At 38.5% G+C, this 17,723-nt stretch overlaps 1 protein-coding gene across 1 annotated transcript in view; it reads right to left on the bottom strand.

The window, feature by feature from the left end:
* ELP3 (elongator acetyltransferase complex subunit 3) overlaps positions 1 to 17,723 on the bottom strand; it is a 111,146-nt gene that overhangs the window by 30,328 nt on the left and 63,095 nt on the right. Inside the window, exons 11-12 of the mRNA XM_060102610.1 lie at positions 3,074 to 3,164; positions 693 to 758 (exon numbers count right to left, since the gene is read on the bottom strand). Of these exons, the coding sequence (XP_059958593.1) occupies positions 693 to 758; positions 3,074 to 3,164 (157 nt within the window). The remainder of the gene's footprint in view (positions 1 to 692; positions 759 to 3,073; positions 3,165 to 17,723) is intronic.

Raw genomic sequence — 17,723 nt, 5'->3', positions numbered from 1 at the left:
GATCCAAAATGTGAAAAATGTCAATCAAATAAACAATTCACTTTGAGAACAGAAATATCAATGCAGGTCTACTCTAGCCTTTCTCAAATAGGCTCCCACACGACAGCTAACCCCCACAGAAAATCTGGCAAATAGCTAACACGATGTCATTCTAGGAGAGAAGTTAATTCATCACAAACACGTTGTATGGAACCCCTGTTCATATGGCTGATCTATTCGCTTGATTACCACAAACAGGCAATAATTTAACAGTTGCACACAGAGATAAGCACATGACACTCAGCTTTACCTGAAGGTAGCCACTAGTCACATTTGGCTATTTACATTTGAATTACTTGAAATTAAATAAAATTAAAAACTAAGTTCTTCTTTGCACTAGCCACATTGTGACTGGTAGCTGATATCCTATTAGATGGCACAGATTATAGAACATTTCCAACACTACGGAAAGTTCTACTGGACAGTACTGATCTACAACAAAGTTCAAACTTGGTTTTCCTAACCTGGCTCTTCTAGAGTTGAGCCACCCTCATATCTGGCTTTCCTGGCTTGACTTCATTCTGAATTGCTCTTTGCTCTTAGTTTACTCATTAACTTCTAGGGTTTGGTCCTACTGGTAAGTAGGTGTAGGCCCAGGCTTGACAAAGATTAATGAACAGGACCCAATTTCTCTATAAAATGAAGAAACTAACCTGGTATGGACGCACTTTGTGATGAATTTCTTGGATGCCAACCTCTCTGGTTCTCACATCTCGACACTGCCAAAAAAAAAAAAAAAAAGAAAGGAAAGAAAGAAAGAAAAGAAAGAAAGAAAAAAAAAGTGGGAAGGGGGAAAAAGTATAAAACTGGTAACTAATTCAATTTTTATTGAAACTTCTCCACCAAATCCTGGGCTCAAAATCAAGTTTGGACATAATTTACATTGAGATAAAAGAAATAAATAAAAAATGAAGCCATCTTTAATAAACCTGATAGGGAAAAACAAACTAGAAATACATGAAGTTGGTACAGTATTGCTTTTAAAATAAGTTTAGAATCCAAAGGAGATCAATATATAATATTGAAAGTAAAGAACATACATCCTGAAATCTGAAAATCCAGAGGATATAACTGTATCTGAAAGTGCAATCCAAAACTATGTCTACCGAAGAGTAAAAACTGAATTCCTAATTTTTTAAAACCTTCACCATTTTATGGCAGTTAACATTTTTAGCATCACCATATTTGTATCATTTTAGGAATGTCAGAAAGAGGGGAGCTAAGACTGTTGTTTTTTGCAGAGAAGGGCTCTGTGGAAGAAAGGATGGGAGGGAGGAAGGAGGGGAAGGAAGAAGAATGGAAAGAAAGAACCTTGACTTATTTATTATACAATCTGAACCACGGTCGCAGATTGGCTCTTTGAGTGTCCCTGGGAAGCACAAAGCTGCCTGTGGATGATACGGAAGCAGTGCCTGGTCTGCACGGCCAAGCTATGTGATGTAACTCTTGCTTCTATTCCACAACACAGTGTGCAGGCTACACAGCCTGGCATCTATAATTACAGTAACTATTATATGCCCTATGGTATATTTTCCCCTATAGAACTGTAAAAATTATTTCCAGGATTCTAACATTTCCCATCAGTGAGAAAAGATCGCCATAGGAAATCTGATGATGTCATGCAGCTATACTACTAATAGTATATTTAGGATATATATGGATGGAATGCCATGAGAAAAATAAGAGCTCATTATTCAGTTCTATAAGAACTAAGCTATTTCCATGCCCCGGGAACCCATATTACATGCTTTTAATGAACACTTGCATGTTTTCTATTTTTTGGAGGGGAGGGGAATGCTTTTAAAGGCAGAGATGGGTGTGTGCTTATTTTCTAGTAAAGGCACTGCCTATGTGAACTGGATGTCTTTCGGTGTGACTGAATTCCAGTCTTTAGACTCAATCCCAGTTTACCTTACGAGAGGCTATCACAGGTTAAGAAGGGTACAGGGTTAAAAACAGTGCCTGGTTGACGAGGTCAGCAGGCTGAGCAGGCCGGGTGGGTCACTCGGCAGCGGTATTCTCAGGAGGAGGAGCTGGACAACGAGGACAGGTAGGGACTGGGAGGCTGAGCAGCCACACGCTCTTGTTTGGGGCTATTCATTACTGTACATACATTTGCTGTTTTTCTAGAACTGAAATTTTTTTGTGTGGGGGAGGGTAGAATAAGCCATAATGTTCACAAACTCTCCTATGGACAATTTTCTGAAAAATTTTCTCCATAATATATTGACAGAGAACAAAATGTTTTGGGTAGGTCCACAAACATGATATGCAGTCCTCTCAACGACGTCTTTCGAAGTGGGGTCCATGTTTGCACTGTGTGTGAGAACCTCCCACAGCTCCATCCCAGATGGAGTGAACGAGAATCTTTGAAGGCAGAGGCCAGGAATCAGTGCTCAAGCCTAGACACCCTCCTGGCCTTTTCTCTTTAGCAGTTCTGAGAAATAGCTCCTAGGGCACTGAGTTTCAAACCTCATCGTGATTTCAGAATCATCTACAGAGACTGTCAAATTGCAGATTCCTGGGCTCTTTCAGGGAAAGCAGAAAGGAGGTGCTTAGTAAATATTTGTGAAATAAATGAGTGAGTGAATAGACATGGGGGTGGGGCGGGGCGAGGGAGACTGGTATATCTGGGCAATAACATTGCTAATTATTTCAGTATGTAAGCCTTGTTTCTTCAAATGTTGTATTCTTCTCTAACCACTAGTCAAGAATCGAACACCCAATACTTCAAAAAAAAAATTAAAAAGTTTTTTTAAAAAAGGAGTTGAACACATAGTTGGCAATCTGAGAAGGCAGAAAGAACAACCATTAAATTGACAAACCTATGCTCTTTTAGAAGAAAGCAGAGGGGTGTGGGGGATAGGATGCAGACTTTGCAACCACTAGCTTCAATTTCAATGTGTTATACAGTAAGAATGGCTTCAATACATGAAAGCTTTTTGACCAAACCTGTAAGTTTGTAATGTGATAGTATCACAGGTTTTCGTGTCTCAGACTACTTTGATCTCAACAGTTATGGTCAGACTCTTACCTGTATTCCAAGGTCTTTCATTCTCGCAAATGCCAGCTCTCTCAAGTTACCATGTTCTACTCCTGAGCTGACTAAGGGCATTGGAATGTCTCTGTAGGAGAAAAACATCAGATGTTGCAAAATATAAGTCACTCCCTACAGCAGTAAAAGGCAGGGATATTTAAAAAAACAAAATATAAGTCACTCCCTACAGCAGTAAAAGGCAGGGATATTTAAAAAAACAAAAAGAACAAAACCACCCCTTCCCCACCTCAAAACCGAACAGGAAAGCAGAGGTTGAATATTCTGACCCGAAAGCAAGGGTGACTGCTTTTCTACCTCCCAGTTTTCCCGTCTATGAAATTATGATTTTCACCTATCACTCAGGGTTTTTCTAAGAAACATCTGATGAAAACACTTTATAAGATTACAAAGTACAAAACAAATGCCCAATAACCATTAGTAATGATTTTTGGCTGAAGAGACAGACATCTGTACTAAACAAAACAAGAAATAAAACTGTTTTTTACAAAGTTTTTACAAAATCCAATTTAAGAGGAGAAATAAAAATTATTATTAACACACTGATTTATAGCTTACAAACACTTTCCCATACAGTTGCTGAATGACAAGTAACCAGGAAGCGCAGGAGCCTGGCTTAGACAACTGGTCTCAAAGAATAAATTTTTTCCCATTTCCTAAAAATCTAAATTAGAAGTGACTCTGCATTCGAAGAATAAGAACTTGCCTAAAGATGAGAGTAGATAAAATTTGTTTCCTGGCATTAAAATAGTGTAAAGTGCCCGGCATCAAGGAAACGTCAATCAAAAGTTGAAATTATGAGTTTCATTTTAGTAGCCCTCACTATCCCTTCTAGACAAAAATCAGTATCTAAAGACAAGACAGTTTAAAAAAAAAAAACCCTAAAGTAAGAATATGCTCAGCACATCTCCAGTTTAAAGACAAATCCCCAATTTCTTTTGTCTAATATTTGGTTGATTAGAAGACTTGAAGAATACATCATTTATCTTTTCTTCTCATTTTTGCTTTTGAATCAGCTTGAGTCTTTTCCTTCTCTTTTCACTTATCCCTCCAAATGTTAAGTAAATACAATTAGCTAATTCATCTATTTAATTCTAATAAGATATTCCCCAATCACTCAAAAAAGTATCAAAAGCCAATTGTTTAGCATTAAAAACTATACGCAATAAATCTGTCAGGCTCTGGAAGCAACTATAAAGCACTGATAAGCCAAAATTCTTTAAGAGAAAGACATACCAGGGAGTTCAAAGTGAGGGCAACATAAAAAACATATTTTAGAGTGATTAGTTAATAGATATGGTTTACTTATACTTTCTAGTAAAATAAACTTTCTATCTTTGGAACTATAATTTCTTAAAATCAAATTCATCTTAAATTAGTAAGCAGATGAAACCGAAAGAAGGCTAGTGAACTAAAAAGTATAGTTTATTTTAGCAAGAAATGTACAAACAACTGTTTTAAATATTTTACTATTTCATATTATATAAGTCAGTCTTCCAAATGTCCCTTTTAACCCTGAAATATTTTATAAATCACTCACAAATACATATGTATAGTTTCACAACAGAGTAAAATTTTGAACACTGTTATACGTCATATGAAATTAATCTGATAAAACCAATGGCAACCACTGTTTGTGATAGGGACAAAGTAAAGGGACAACTCAGGCACTTAAATAGTTAATCCCACTAGGGGATTGTAAGTAAAGAAAAAAGTATGGGAGACCCCTGTAAGTTAATGGTCATTCAAGAAAGCAAGTTTGCTTAACCACAAAGCCAAGCAGGCCTGCTTAGCAACAAAACCCATGCATGAGACAAGCCCCAAAACAATAAAAACAATGGTGACATGAGACCCACATTCTGCCCAGTGAACTCAGTAAGTTAATGATCCCTAGGACATGCTCTCTGCACACATAAAAAACAGTACTTTATGGAAAGGTGACATTTCAAAGTGAAAGACCTGAAATAATTTTTCCATAGTGCCATGACAGTCCTAGCTTGACCATGTAGGGACAAGAAAACTCCCCTGCCCAATATGGAGGAGGAGCTGATGATGGAAGTGTGGTGTCTACTCAAGAATGAGGAAGAAGGTGGTCTTTTCACCCTCCCCACTTTTCCTTTGATTACAAAACTGTAGCCGACTAAGTTCTCAGGGCGCGGCACCTTCTTGCCCAGCCGCTTGGAAGCTTCACAAGCATCCTATTCTAATAAATCACTGCTTATCTATCGCTTTGACTCTCGCTGAATTCTTTCTGGGCTGAGACATAAAAGACCGGGCTCCTTGGAGCCCCCCTGAAACGACACTTATCGGTTTCGGCAGTACCCATCACGTGAGATACATTTGATTCTTGTTATTCATGGCAGTGAAGTCCTATAATGTGCCATGAACACTGAATTAGCAAACACGGAAGCACTGCTCCTATGGAAAATGCAGGGTTAGGTTCCTGTGAGCCTTTAGTCCATTTTCTCCAACTGATCAACACGTAACCTTGTTTTATGTGTGTTTCCAGCTAAAAACACTTTATTTAACACAGAATTGATTCGGTAACATTGCACTTGTGGCTAATAGCACTATAATTCATGCTGCAACGAAGCTTATCTAACACATTCATTTTCTTTGTAAGACACATCACAGCCTTCTTGTACTCAGGAACACTAGAGAGACGGCACCTCGGCACTACATGTGGGGGCTATTTTAAACAGCAAAATCAACAAAAAGCATAAAAGTGTGAAAAATGTGTTATTAAATGGACTGTGAAAGGACACTTGTTACAGTATGAGAGCTGCAACAGGTACACTGCATCATGCCAACAACCTGTTCCTCACCAACCCTCCAACTACCAGTCTAGCATCCACCGATGACTCCTTCTGTATCACTGTCCCTGTAACAGACATCAGTGGTGATTATCTATTTCTACCATCCCTTCTGCATTTATTAGTTGAACTTGTATATTAAGGAAGAATGTTCCCTTCTCTATTGATTCATTTATTTATAAACGCATACAGAGATTTCTATTTTATTCAGTGAGCTGTAATCTGGTATTAACAGTATTTATTTTGTTGCTTACATTAGATTTGGTCAGTGGGCATGCATTTAGGCTGGCTTTGGGGTCCTTTTGGCATGTTCCCACCATTCTTTGAAGATTTCTTTACTTTCTGGAACAACATGATGTTCCAGGTTGATCTTATATGTTTGCTGCCCCAGTCCTAGAACTGGCCATTTATCCAAGCATCCCTGATTCCTTTTAGTGGAGGGTGGTATTTAGAAACCAACATCTGGGCACTCACTGTGCTCATTACTATTGACGTATCATTGCCTCTAGACCCTTTCACTGTACACAATTAAGAAACTTATGTATGTCTATACATATGTGTATATATATTTATATTCATATATTCATATATATAAACATTATAACCGTTTCTACATATAAATTTAAGAAGCTGTGAAATCATGCTGGTAATTACAATTCTAATCCAGTGCCTCAGTGTTCTTTTCAGCCTCCTAACCTTCAATGTCTGGAAATCCCTTTGGACAGTGAGAAATCTGGCTCTCTTATCTTTAGTATACTTATTTGTTTGCTAAACCAAACAACTTATTTGCTCAATATAACCAATCTCCCAACTACTCTCGTTGCCACCTCTGCACTCACTACTCTTACTCTCCATGTCTTCAGATGCCAGGCATGCTGTGGTCAACACCTCTGTGGCACTGCCTGCGGAGGTGATGGGAAGGGGAGATGAAGGGAAAGGAAGATGGGCTCTACAAGTATTTTTAATAATGAACCAGTCCTTTTTTTTTTTTTATCTTTATTGGAGTATAATTGCTTTACAATGGTGTGTTAGTTTCTGCTTTATAACAAAGTGAATCAGCTATAAATATACATATATCTCCGTATCTCCTCCCTCTTGCGTCTCCCTCCCACCCTCCCTATCCCACCCCTCTAGGTGGTCACAAAGCACCAAGCTGATCTCCCAGTGCTATGCGGCTGTTTCCCACTAGCTGCCTATTTTACATTTGGTAGTACATGTAAGTCCATGCCACTCTCTCACTTCGTTCCAGCTTACCCTTCCCCCTCCCCATGTCCTCAAGTCCATTCTCTACGTCTGCGTCTTTATTCCTGTCCTGCCCCTAGGTTCTTCAGAATCATTTTTTTTTAGACTCCATATATATGTGTTAGCATACAGTATTAATTTTTCTCTTTCTGACTTACTTCACTCTGTCCATCCACCTCATTACAAATAACTCACTTTCACTTCTTTTTATGGCTGTGTAATATTCCACTGTATATGTGTGCCACATCTTCTTTCTTCATTCATCTGTCGGTGGACACTTAGGTTGCTTCCATGTCCTGGCTATTGTAAATAGAGCTGCAATGAACATTGTGGTACATGACTCTTTTCTGAATTATGGGTTTCTCTGGGTATATGCCCAGTAGTGGGATTGCTGGGTCGTATGGTAGTTCTATAATTAGTTTTTTAAGGAACCTCCATACTGTTCTCCATAGTGGCTGTATCAATTTACATTCCCACCAACAGTGCGAGAGGGTTCCCTTTTCTCCACACCCTCTCCAGCATTTATTGTTTCTAGATTTTTTGATGATGGCCAATCTGACTGGTGTGAGCTGATACCTCATTCTAGTTTTGATTTGCATTTCTCTAATGATTAGTGATGTTGAGCATCCTTTCATATGTTTATTGACAGTCTGTATATCTTCTTTGGAGAAATGTCTATTTAGGTCTTCTGCCCATTTTTGGATTGGGTTGTTTGGTTTTTTGATATTGAGCTGCTTGTATATTTTGGAGAAGAATCCTCTGTCAGTTGCTTCATTTGCAAATATTTTCTTCCATTCTGAGGGTTTTCTTTTCATCTTGTTTATGGTTTCCTTTGCTGTGCAAAAGCTTTTAAGTGTCATTAGGTCCCATTTGTTTATTTTTGTTCTTATTTCCATTTCTCTAGGTGGGTCAAAAAGGATCTTGCTGTGATTTATGTCATAGAGTGTTCTGCCTATGTTTTCCTCTAAGAGTTTTACAGTGTCTGGCCTTACATGTAGGTCTTTAATCCATTTTGAGTTTATTTTTGTGTATGGTGTTAGGAAGTGTTCTAATTTCATTCTTTTACATGTAGCTGTCCAGTTTTCCCAGCAGCACTTATTGAACAGGCTGTCTTTTCTCCATTGTATATTCTTGCCTCCTTTGTCACAGACACAGTGACCATATGTGCGTGGGTTTATCTCTGGGCTTTCTATCCTGTTCCATTGGTCTATCTTTCTGTTTTTGTGCCAGTACCATACTGTCTTCATTACTGTAGCTTTGTAGTATAGTCTGAAGTCAGGTAGCCTGATTCCTCCAGCTCCATTTTTCTTTCTCAAGATTCCTTTGGCTATTCGGGGTCTTTTGCGTTTCCATACAAATTGTAAAATTTTTTGTTCTAGTTCTGTGAAAAATGCCTTTGGTAGCTTGACAGGGATTGCACTGAATCTGTAGGTTGCTTTGGGTAGTATAGTCATTTTCACAATGTTGATTCTTCCAATCCAAGAACATGGTATATCTCTCCATCTGTTTGTATCATCTTTAATTTCTTTCATCAGTGTCTTATAGTTTTCTGCATACAGGTCTTTTGTCTCCTTAGGTGGGTTTATTACTAGGTATTTTATTCTTTTTGTTGCAATGATAAATGGGAGTGTTTCCTTAATTTCTCTTTCAGATTTTTCATCATTAGTGTATAGGAATGCAAGAGATTTCTGTGCATTAATTTTGTATCCTGCTACTTTACCAAATTCATTGATTAGCTCTAGTAGTTTTCTGGTAGCATCTTTAGGATTCTCTATGTATAGTATCATGTCATCTGCAAACAGTGACAGCTTTACTTCTTTTCCGATTTGGATTCCTTTTATTTCTTTTTCTTCTCTGATTGCTGTGGCTAAAACTTCCAAAACTATGTTGAACAATAGTGGTAAGAGTGGACAACCTTGTCTTGTTCCTGATCTTAGAGGAAATGGTTTCAGTTTTTCACCATTGAGAGCTATGTTGGTTGTGGGTTTGTAATATACGGTCTTTATTATGTTGAGGTAAGTTCCCTCTATGCCTACTTTCTGCAGGGTTTTTATCATAAATGGGTGTTGAATTTTGTTGAAAGATTTTTCTGCATCTGTTGAGATGATCATATGGTTTTTCTCCTTCAGTTTGTTAATATGGTGTATCACATTGATTGATTTGCATATATTGAAGAATCCTTGCATTCCTGGGATAAACCCCACTTGATCATGGTGTATGATCCTTTTAATGTGCTGTTGGATTCTGTTTGCTAGTATTTTGTTGAGAATTTTTGCATCTATGTTCATCAGTGATATTGGCCTGTAGTTTTCTTTCTTTGTGACATCCTTGTCTGGTTTTGGTATCAGGGTGATGGTGGCCTCGTAGAATGAGTTTCAGAGTGTTCCTCTCTCTGCTATATTTTGGAAGAGTTTGAGAAGGATAGATGTTAGCTCTTCTCTAAATGTTTCATAGAATTTACCTGTGAAGCCATCTGGTCCTGGGCTTTTGTTTGTTGGAAGATTTTTAATCACAGTCTCAATTTCAGTGCTTGTGATTGGTCTGTTCATATTTTCTTCCTGATTCAGTCTTGGCAGGTTGTGCATTTCTAAGAATTTGTCCATTTCTTCCAGGTTGTCCATTTTATTGGCATAGAGTTGCTTGTAGTAATCTCTCATGCTCCTTTGTATTTCTACAGTGTCAGTTGTTACTTCTCCTTTTTCATTTCTAGTTCTATTGATTTGAGTCTTCTCCCTTTTTTTCTTAATGAGTCTGGCTAATGGTTTATCAATTTTGTTTATCTTCTCAAAGAACCAGCTTTTAGTTTTATTGATCTTTGCTATCATTTCCTTCATTTCTTTTTCATTTATTTCTGATCTGATCTTTATGATTTCTTTCCTTCTGCTAACTTTGGGGTTTTTTTGTTCTTCTTTCTCTAATTGCTTTAAGTGTAAGGTTAGGTTGTTTGAGATGTTTCTTGTTTTTTGAGGTAGGACTGTATTGCTATAAACTTTCCTCTTAGAACTGCTTTTGCTGCATCCCATAGGTTTTGGGTCCTCGTGTTTTCATTGTGATTTGTTTCTAGGTATTTCTGATATCCTCAGTGATCTCTTGTGAACCATTACTTTTAAAAGACACTAAAATTATCAATACAAGTAAACTCTCTAAGGTCTAGGTTTTATCATATTGTGTTGTTAAGCAGAACTATATGACAGAAAGACAGAATTACCAGCAGGGCTAGCTAATACTTTGTGGTGCCTAGTGCAAAAGAAGAACAGGGGGCCTCTTCTGGGAAATTATTAATGATTTCAAGACAGTGAGAGCAGAGCATTAGGCCAAGTTAAAGACCTATGACGGGCCTCCCTGGTGGCGCAAGTGGTTGAGAGTCCGCCTGCCGATGCAGGGGATACGGGTTCGTGCCCCGGTCTGGGAGGATCCCATATGCCGCGGAGCGGCTGGGCCCTTGAGCCATGGCCGCTGAGCCTACGCGTCCGGAGCCTGTGCGTCCGGAGCCTGTGCTCCACAACGGGGGAGGCCACAACAGTGAGAGGCCCGCATACTGCAAAAAAAAAAAAAAAGACCTATGAGACTACACAGGTCACATGTCCCTGAAGCTGGCACTGACTACCCCAAAGCACAAGTCAGTGTGGACCTGGTAACACGGGGCTTTATAATGATGCTGACAGTTCATAAATGTCCTTAAATTTATGTCTGTCACTACAAAATGCAATATGGCTTTAATGGTCTTTGGCAGTGAAATGCCTGGAGTGTACCAGACAGGAGTTTTCCTCATTAGGGAATAGAAATGTGGCAATCTCCACTTTCAGTGATAAAGTTTTTTTCACTAAGAATGAAGAGAGAGAGTTCTATATATGTTGAGCATCTTCTATGTGCAAAGTAGTATACTAAGTAATTTGGAATATATAAATAGACACTGGTACAGACTCCTAGGAGTTCAAAACCCAGGTAAGATTACTAACCATGTGTACTTGCTACATCCATCTGGGTAGGACTTAAAATTATTTTTAGATTTTTCAATTTGTTTCACTTTCTTGGCTTGAAGAGATATTACATTCAAGAATATTCACTTTTCTATTTCACAGGTAACATTTCAAGCTTAGAGGCACTAATATTTGCAATTTGCTCATCAAAAGCCTTTCAAAATGCTGTCTAGAGCTTTTTTGGTCTGAAGTTTCTCGCACTTCAGAAGCATCTTTTGGCTGCAAATTGGTATTCTATTCTAATGCTTCACAGTGATTTAAAAAAATCACATCAAGGCAGACAGCTGTTAAACAGCCTGTGGGCACCAGCAGTTTAATGTGGCTCCATCATGTGCCTGGACAGAATTTAACATTTAATCACTGACTGCACCCTTCAGGGCTGCAATACAGAATCATCTCTTGGGATGCTACTTCATAAAAACACCTGGTAAAATGGTATTGACTCAACTGTCATAAAATTTAAAGTGTAAATTAATTAAGAAAAAAGGGGAGGTGGGGAAAATGGCCAGTTAAAAAAATATCAGGTAATCTAATAGTAAATTATAGTGTTTTTTTAAAAAAAGACAAGTGTAAAACATTGTGTTTTTGCTTGAAATATCTTCCCTCCCACTTTCCTTCCTTTGTTCCTTCCTTCTGGTACCTGTCTAGAAAATAATTCCTAAAATCTTCTCCTCCATGTATAAGTTTAGATTAGCTAGTCAACACTAAGCAAGTTGCTTGTAATTAGTAGAAGCTGTCACTAGGTGAACCAACATAGAGAAAGCCAGATTTTCTAAAGGCACAGAACAAAAAGACACACATGATTTTCCTTTACTATGATTTAAAACAAAAATAAACTATAATTATTAAAATCACCTGGACTAAACACCCTAAGAGGAGGCTTTTTCCTTTGCCAATGGCTTCTTTCCAGCAAGACATAACCAACTGCTTCCAAATTAATAGAGTGAGGGTACTTAACTGCACTTCTAGACCACTATCAGTTTTCTACATTTTCAGAATCATTCTAAAAGTTTAAAACAAGCTAGAAGAAACACTGCAATTCTCTTTTCCCAAAAGGTTTCTCAGCCCCTGAACACTGTCTAAACACTCAGCCTTCTCTTGTACACATCTGTATGTAAACCTTGAGTTACCCATTAACACTTTCCTTAGCACTTCTTTTTCAACATTTTACCATCGAGCCCTCAATACAAGTTTCTTTCTAGAAGTCTAGATATACCAAGTTCTAGCTATATCTGAATATAACTTTAAAAACATCAGTAAATGGAGCATAAAGTTTTTATGCAGAGATATGAAGCTGTTTTACCAGAACACAGCTACCAAATTGTTATTAAGTGTTAAGTGTACTATGTGAACAAGGACAGCTCTCCAGAGAGCTGCAATGGGGTCATGACAGGAGAACTGGGAACGGGGAGGTGTCTTTAAGCAGCCTTATGTCCGTTCTCCATAATATCATGCCTTTCTCCTTGTACACCCTTTTGGTTGTATAATATACATATTCTTAATTCTTCCTGTCATGACCCCTTTACAGTTTTCCTATAGAGATTATATTTGCTGCTCCTGTTTTCTCGAAATCCTTATTTTTTCAGTTGGTGGTAAGCCAGGATAATGTCCCATAGTGGTATTTCATAAAGCCTATAAAATTAAGCTTTTAATGTTATAGCAATGTCTTTGTTGCTTTTGACTTGCTGGTTACAGCAGTAAGAAATTTAAAGCTAAAAATGAATGGGGAGAATTCAAATTCTTCATCTGATTGCCCGTGTGATCTATGCCTTGTTACTCTTGGTAGGAAAACTATGGTGTCTATATGGCTGTGCAATTTCTATCTATTCTGTGATATGTGTTGCCTTGCTCTGCTACTGGGAAGTAGTGTCTTCACTGTTCTCTGGTTGCCCCAGTGAGTTAAATGCAAATGCTATGTTTCTTTTGTTGTTATTAGTATTACTTATTGCATCTTTGTTTCTATTGTATTAAGTTTTTTAAAGAATCTTGAAGTCACAGAAAAATTCCCAAGTGTGGTACAAATAACTATATTCCTGAAGTATAATATTTGAAAGTAAACTGGCAACAAGATGTCCCAATACCCCCAGAATACTCTAAGTATTTCCTACAACAAGGATATTCTCTTGCGTAACAGTAATACAACCATCAAAATCAGGAAACTAACATTGGCACTTTACTCTTGTCTAATCCTAGACTCCATCCCAGCTTCCTGTGAGCCTCTGGTCACAGCATTTCCATCAGCTGATCAACACATGACCTTGTTTTATGTGTACTACTGTTTAAGGTGTCTCTCTCTCTCTCAATAAATAGGCAGATGATTCATTATCATGAAACTTATGGCTCATAGCTCATGTCTGAATGAAGCTACTCTAACACATGCCTTTTCTCCGTAAGGCACAGCATAGCCTTCCTGCACTCAGGAACACTACACACAACACTTCAGTACTATGCTTAGAGGCCATTTTAAACAGTGAAATCACCAACAAACAGCACAAAACTGCAAAAATCGTGGGCATTAAACAGACTGTGAAAAGGACATGTGCACATACCACTGTATTTATCGTTTGTTACATTTACAATTATTTCTATCTCTACCAATATGTTGAAAACCACAAGTTCACACCAGTATCTCCTATTCCCAAACACCATGCGGTATATTCTAATTTTCTCCTTTTCATATTTGTCATTCCCTTTTCAGATAACAGAAAACCCAGCTCCCATTATCCTTAATATTATCTACTTACTAGATCCACCCCTTGCAAGTTACTGACCCTTTGTTGCTATCCTCATCTCCACACCCCTCAGACACATCCTCCTCGCCCTGCTGAGCTCTGACATCTGGTGCCAGGTCAGCCCTCAGTGAGAACACCTTCCTCACACATCTGGGCTGCAGCAGCCTGAGCCACACCACCACCTCCTCCCCAAGAACACCCTTCTCCCCGTGCTCTGGGCCCTGCGGCTCCCTATGTCCCTCGTGTGGATGCCTGCGTTGCTCAGTACCTCCTAATGTCTTTTGGACTGAATTGTTCCAGAAAGGTGGAAGAGAAGAGGAAGGATAATGCAAATGATTTTGATGGCTGATTTTCTAGTCACTATATCCTTAGTATTTTTACCTGTATTTTAAAAAATAGAGATCATTAAGCAATTTAGGTCCTTAAGTTGGGCCAATAATTTAAAAAATTTGAGAAATAAATACACTGTGCCAGAAATGTGGTGTAAATATCCTTTGACCTTTAAGGAAATCCATTATTTTATATCCTTGATAATTTTCCTTTAGTTGATAGTTCTGCTTTATGTTATTAGTAGCACAGTCGTTGTGCTCAGTGGAATACTAGTCACAGCAGCTGACTGGACATGCATTTATCGATCCCCATTTGGCCTTCTACTGGCAATACTGGAATCCAGGCAGTTTTTGGCAGGGTGGTGGAAATGTGCCTTAACGACCAGGAAGTACAGGAATGGCTTTGTCAGGATTGTAGGTAAATAGGTAACTTTACAGCTTCTAAATTTTTTCTTCAGTGTTATGCTTCTATAAAAAAAAAAAAAGGGCAGAAACTTCTTTCTCTGGAGTCACTGCCTGGGTTCTCCACCCCATCTGAGGTCTGAGCACCGTGCCACATCAGAGCTGCCGTGTGGATGAAAGGCTCTTGGTACTGCAGCCAGGAGTCAGTGCTGTGCCTCTGAGGTGGGAGAGCCAACTTCAGGACACTGGTCCACAAGAGACCTCCCAGCTCCACATAATATCAAATCACCCAGAGGTCTCCATTTCAACACCACCACCCAGCTTCACTCAACGACCAGCAAGCTACAGTGCTGGACACCCTATGCCAAACAACTAGAAAGACAGGAACACAACGCCACCCATTAGCAGAGAGGTGGCCTAAAATCATAAAAAGTCCACAGACACCCCAAAACACACCACCAGACGTGGACCTGCCCACCAGAAAGACAAGATCTAGCCTCATCCACCAGAACACAGGCACTAGTCCCCTCCACCAGGAAGCCTACACAACCCACTAAACCAACCTTAGTCACTGGGGACAGACACCAAAAACAACGGGAACTACGAACCTGCAGCCTGCAAAAAGGAGACCCCAAACACAGTAAGATAAGCAAAATGAGAAGACAGAAAAACACACAGCAGATGAAGGAGCAAGATAAAAACCCACCAGACCTAACAAATGAAGAGGAAATAGGCAGTCTACCTGAAAAAGAATGCAGAATAATGATAGTAAAGATGACCCAAAATCTTGGAAATAGAATAGACAAAATGCAAGAAACATTTAACAAGGACCTAGAAGAACTAAAGATGAAACAAGCAATGATGAACAACACAATAAATGAAATTAAAAATACTCTAGATGGGATCAATAGGAGAATAACTGAGGCAGAAGAATGGATAAGTGAGGTGGAAGATAAAATAGTGGAAATAACTACTGCAGAGCAGAATAAAGAAAAAAGAATGAAATGAGGACAGTCTCAGAGACCTCTGGGACAACATTAAATGCACCAACATTCAAATTATAGGGTTTCCAGAAGAAGAAGAGAAAAAGAAAGGGACTGAGAAAATATTTGAAGAGATTATAGTTGAAAACTTCCCTAATATGGGAAAGGAAATAGCTAATCTAGTCCAGGAGGCACAGAGAGTCCCATACAGGACAAATCCAAGGAGAAATATGCCAAGACACATATTAATCAAACTGTCAAAAATTAAATACAAAGAAAACATATTAAAATCAGCAAGGGAAAAACAACAGATAACGCACAAGGGAATCCCCATAAGGTTAACAGCTGATCTTTCAGCAGAAACACTGCAAGCCAGAAGGGAGTGGCAGGATATATTTAAAGTGATGAAGGAGAAAAACCTGCAACCAAGATTACTCTACCCAGCAAGGATATCATTCAGATTTGATGGAGAAATCAAAACGTTTACAGACAAGCAAAAGCTGAGAGAGTTCAGCACCACCAAACCAGCTTTACAACAAATGCTAAAGGAACTTCTCTAGGCAAGAAACACAAGAGAAGGAAAAGACCTACAATAACGAACCCAAAACAATTAAGAAAATGGGAATAGGAACATACATATCGATAATTACCTTAAATGTAAATGGACTAAATGCTCCCACCAAAAGACACAGATTGGCTGAATGGATACAAAAACAAGACCCATATATATGCTGTCTACAAGAGACCCACTTCAGACCTAGAGACACATACAGACTGAAAGTAAGGGGATGGAAAAAGATATTCCAGGCAAATGGAAACCAAAAGAAAGCTGGAGTAGCAATTCTCATATCAGACAAAATAGACTTTAAAATAAAGACTATTAGAAGAGACAAAGAAAAATACTACATAATGATCAAGGGACTGATCCAAGAAGACATAACAATTGTAAATCTTTATGCACCAAACATAGGAGCACCTCAATACATAAGGCAAATACTAAGAGCCATAAAAGGGGAAAACCACAGTAACACATTCATAGTAGGGAACTTTAACACCCCACTTTCACCAATGGACAGATCATCCAAAATGAAAATAAATTAGGAAACACAAGCTTTAAATGATACATTAAACGAGATGGACTTAATTGATATTTATAGGACATTCCATCCAAAAACAACAGAATACACATTTTTCTCAAGTGCTCATGGAACATTCTCCAGGATAGATCATATCTTGGGTCACAAATCAAGCCTTGGTAAATTTAAGAAAATTGAAATTGTATCAAGTATCTTTTCCGACCACAACACTATGAGACTAGATATCAATTACAGGAAAAGATCTGTAAAAAATACAAACACATGGAGGCTAAACAATACACTACTTAATAACGAAGTGATCACTGAAGAAATCAAAGAGGAAATAAAAAAATACCTAGAAACAAATGACCATGGAGACACGATGACCCAAAACCTATGGGATGCAGCAAATGCAGTTGTTCTAAGAGGGAAATTTACAGCATTACAATCCTATCTTAAGAAACAGGAAACATCTCAAATAAACAACCTAACCTTGCACCTAAAGCAATTAGAGAAAGAAGAACAAAAAAACTCCAAAGTTAGCAGAAGGAAAGAAATCATAAAAATCAGATCAGAAATAAATGAAAAAGAAATGAAGGAAATGATAGCAAAGATCAATAAAACTAAAAGCTGGTTCTTTGAGAAGATAAACAAAATTGATAAACCATTAGCCAGACTCATTAAGAAAAAAAAGGGAGGGGCCTCCCTGGTGGCACAAGTGGTTGAGAGTCTGCCTGCCGATGCAGGGGATACGGGTTCGTGCCCCGGTCTGGGAGGATCCCATATGCCGCGGAGCGGCTGGGCCCGTGAGCCATGGCCGCTGAGCCTGCGCGTCCGGAGCCTGTGCTCCGCAACGGGGGAGGCCACAACAGTGAGAGGCCCGCATACCGCTAAAAAAGAAAAAAGAAAAAAAGGGAGAAGACTCAAATCAATAGAACTAGAAATGAAAAAGGAGAAGTAACAACTGACACTGTAGAAATACAAAGGAGCATGAGAGATTACTACAAGCAACTCTATGCCAATAAAATGGACAACCTGGAAGAAATGGACAAATTCTTAGAAATGCACAACC

This window comes from Mesoplodon densirostris, chromosome 6 (genome assembly GCF_025265405.1).
Source record: "Mesoplodon densirostris isolate mMesDen1 chromosome 6, mMesDen1 primary haplotype, whole genome shotgun sequence".
Classification (NCBI taxonomy): domain Eukaryota; kingdom Metazoa; phylum Chordata; class Mammalia; order Artiodactyla; family Ziphiidae; genus Mesoplodon; species Mesoplodon densirostris.
This window is presented reverse-complemented; position numbering and strand designations above follow the sequence as displayed.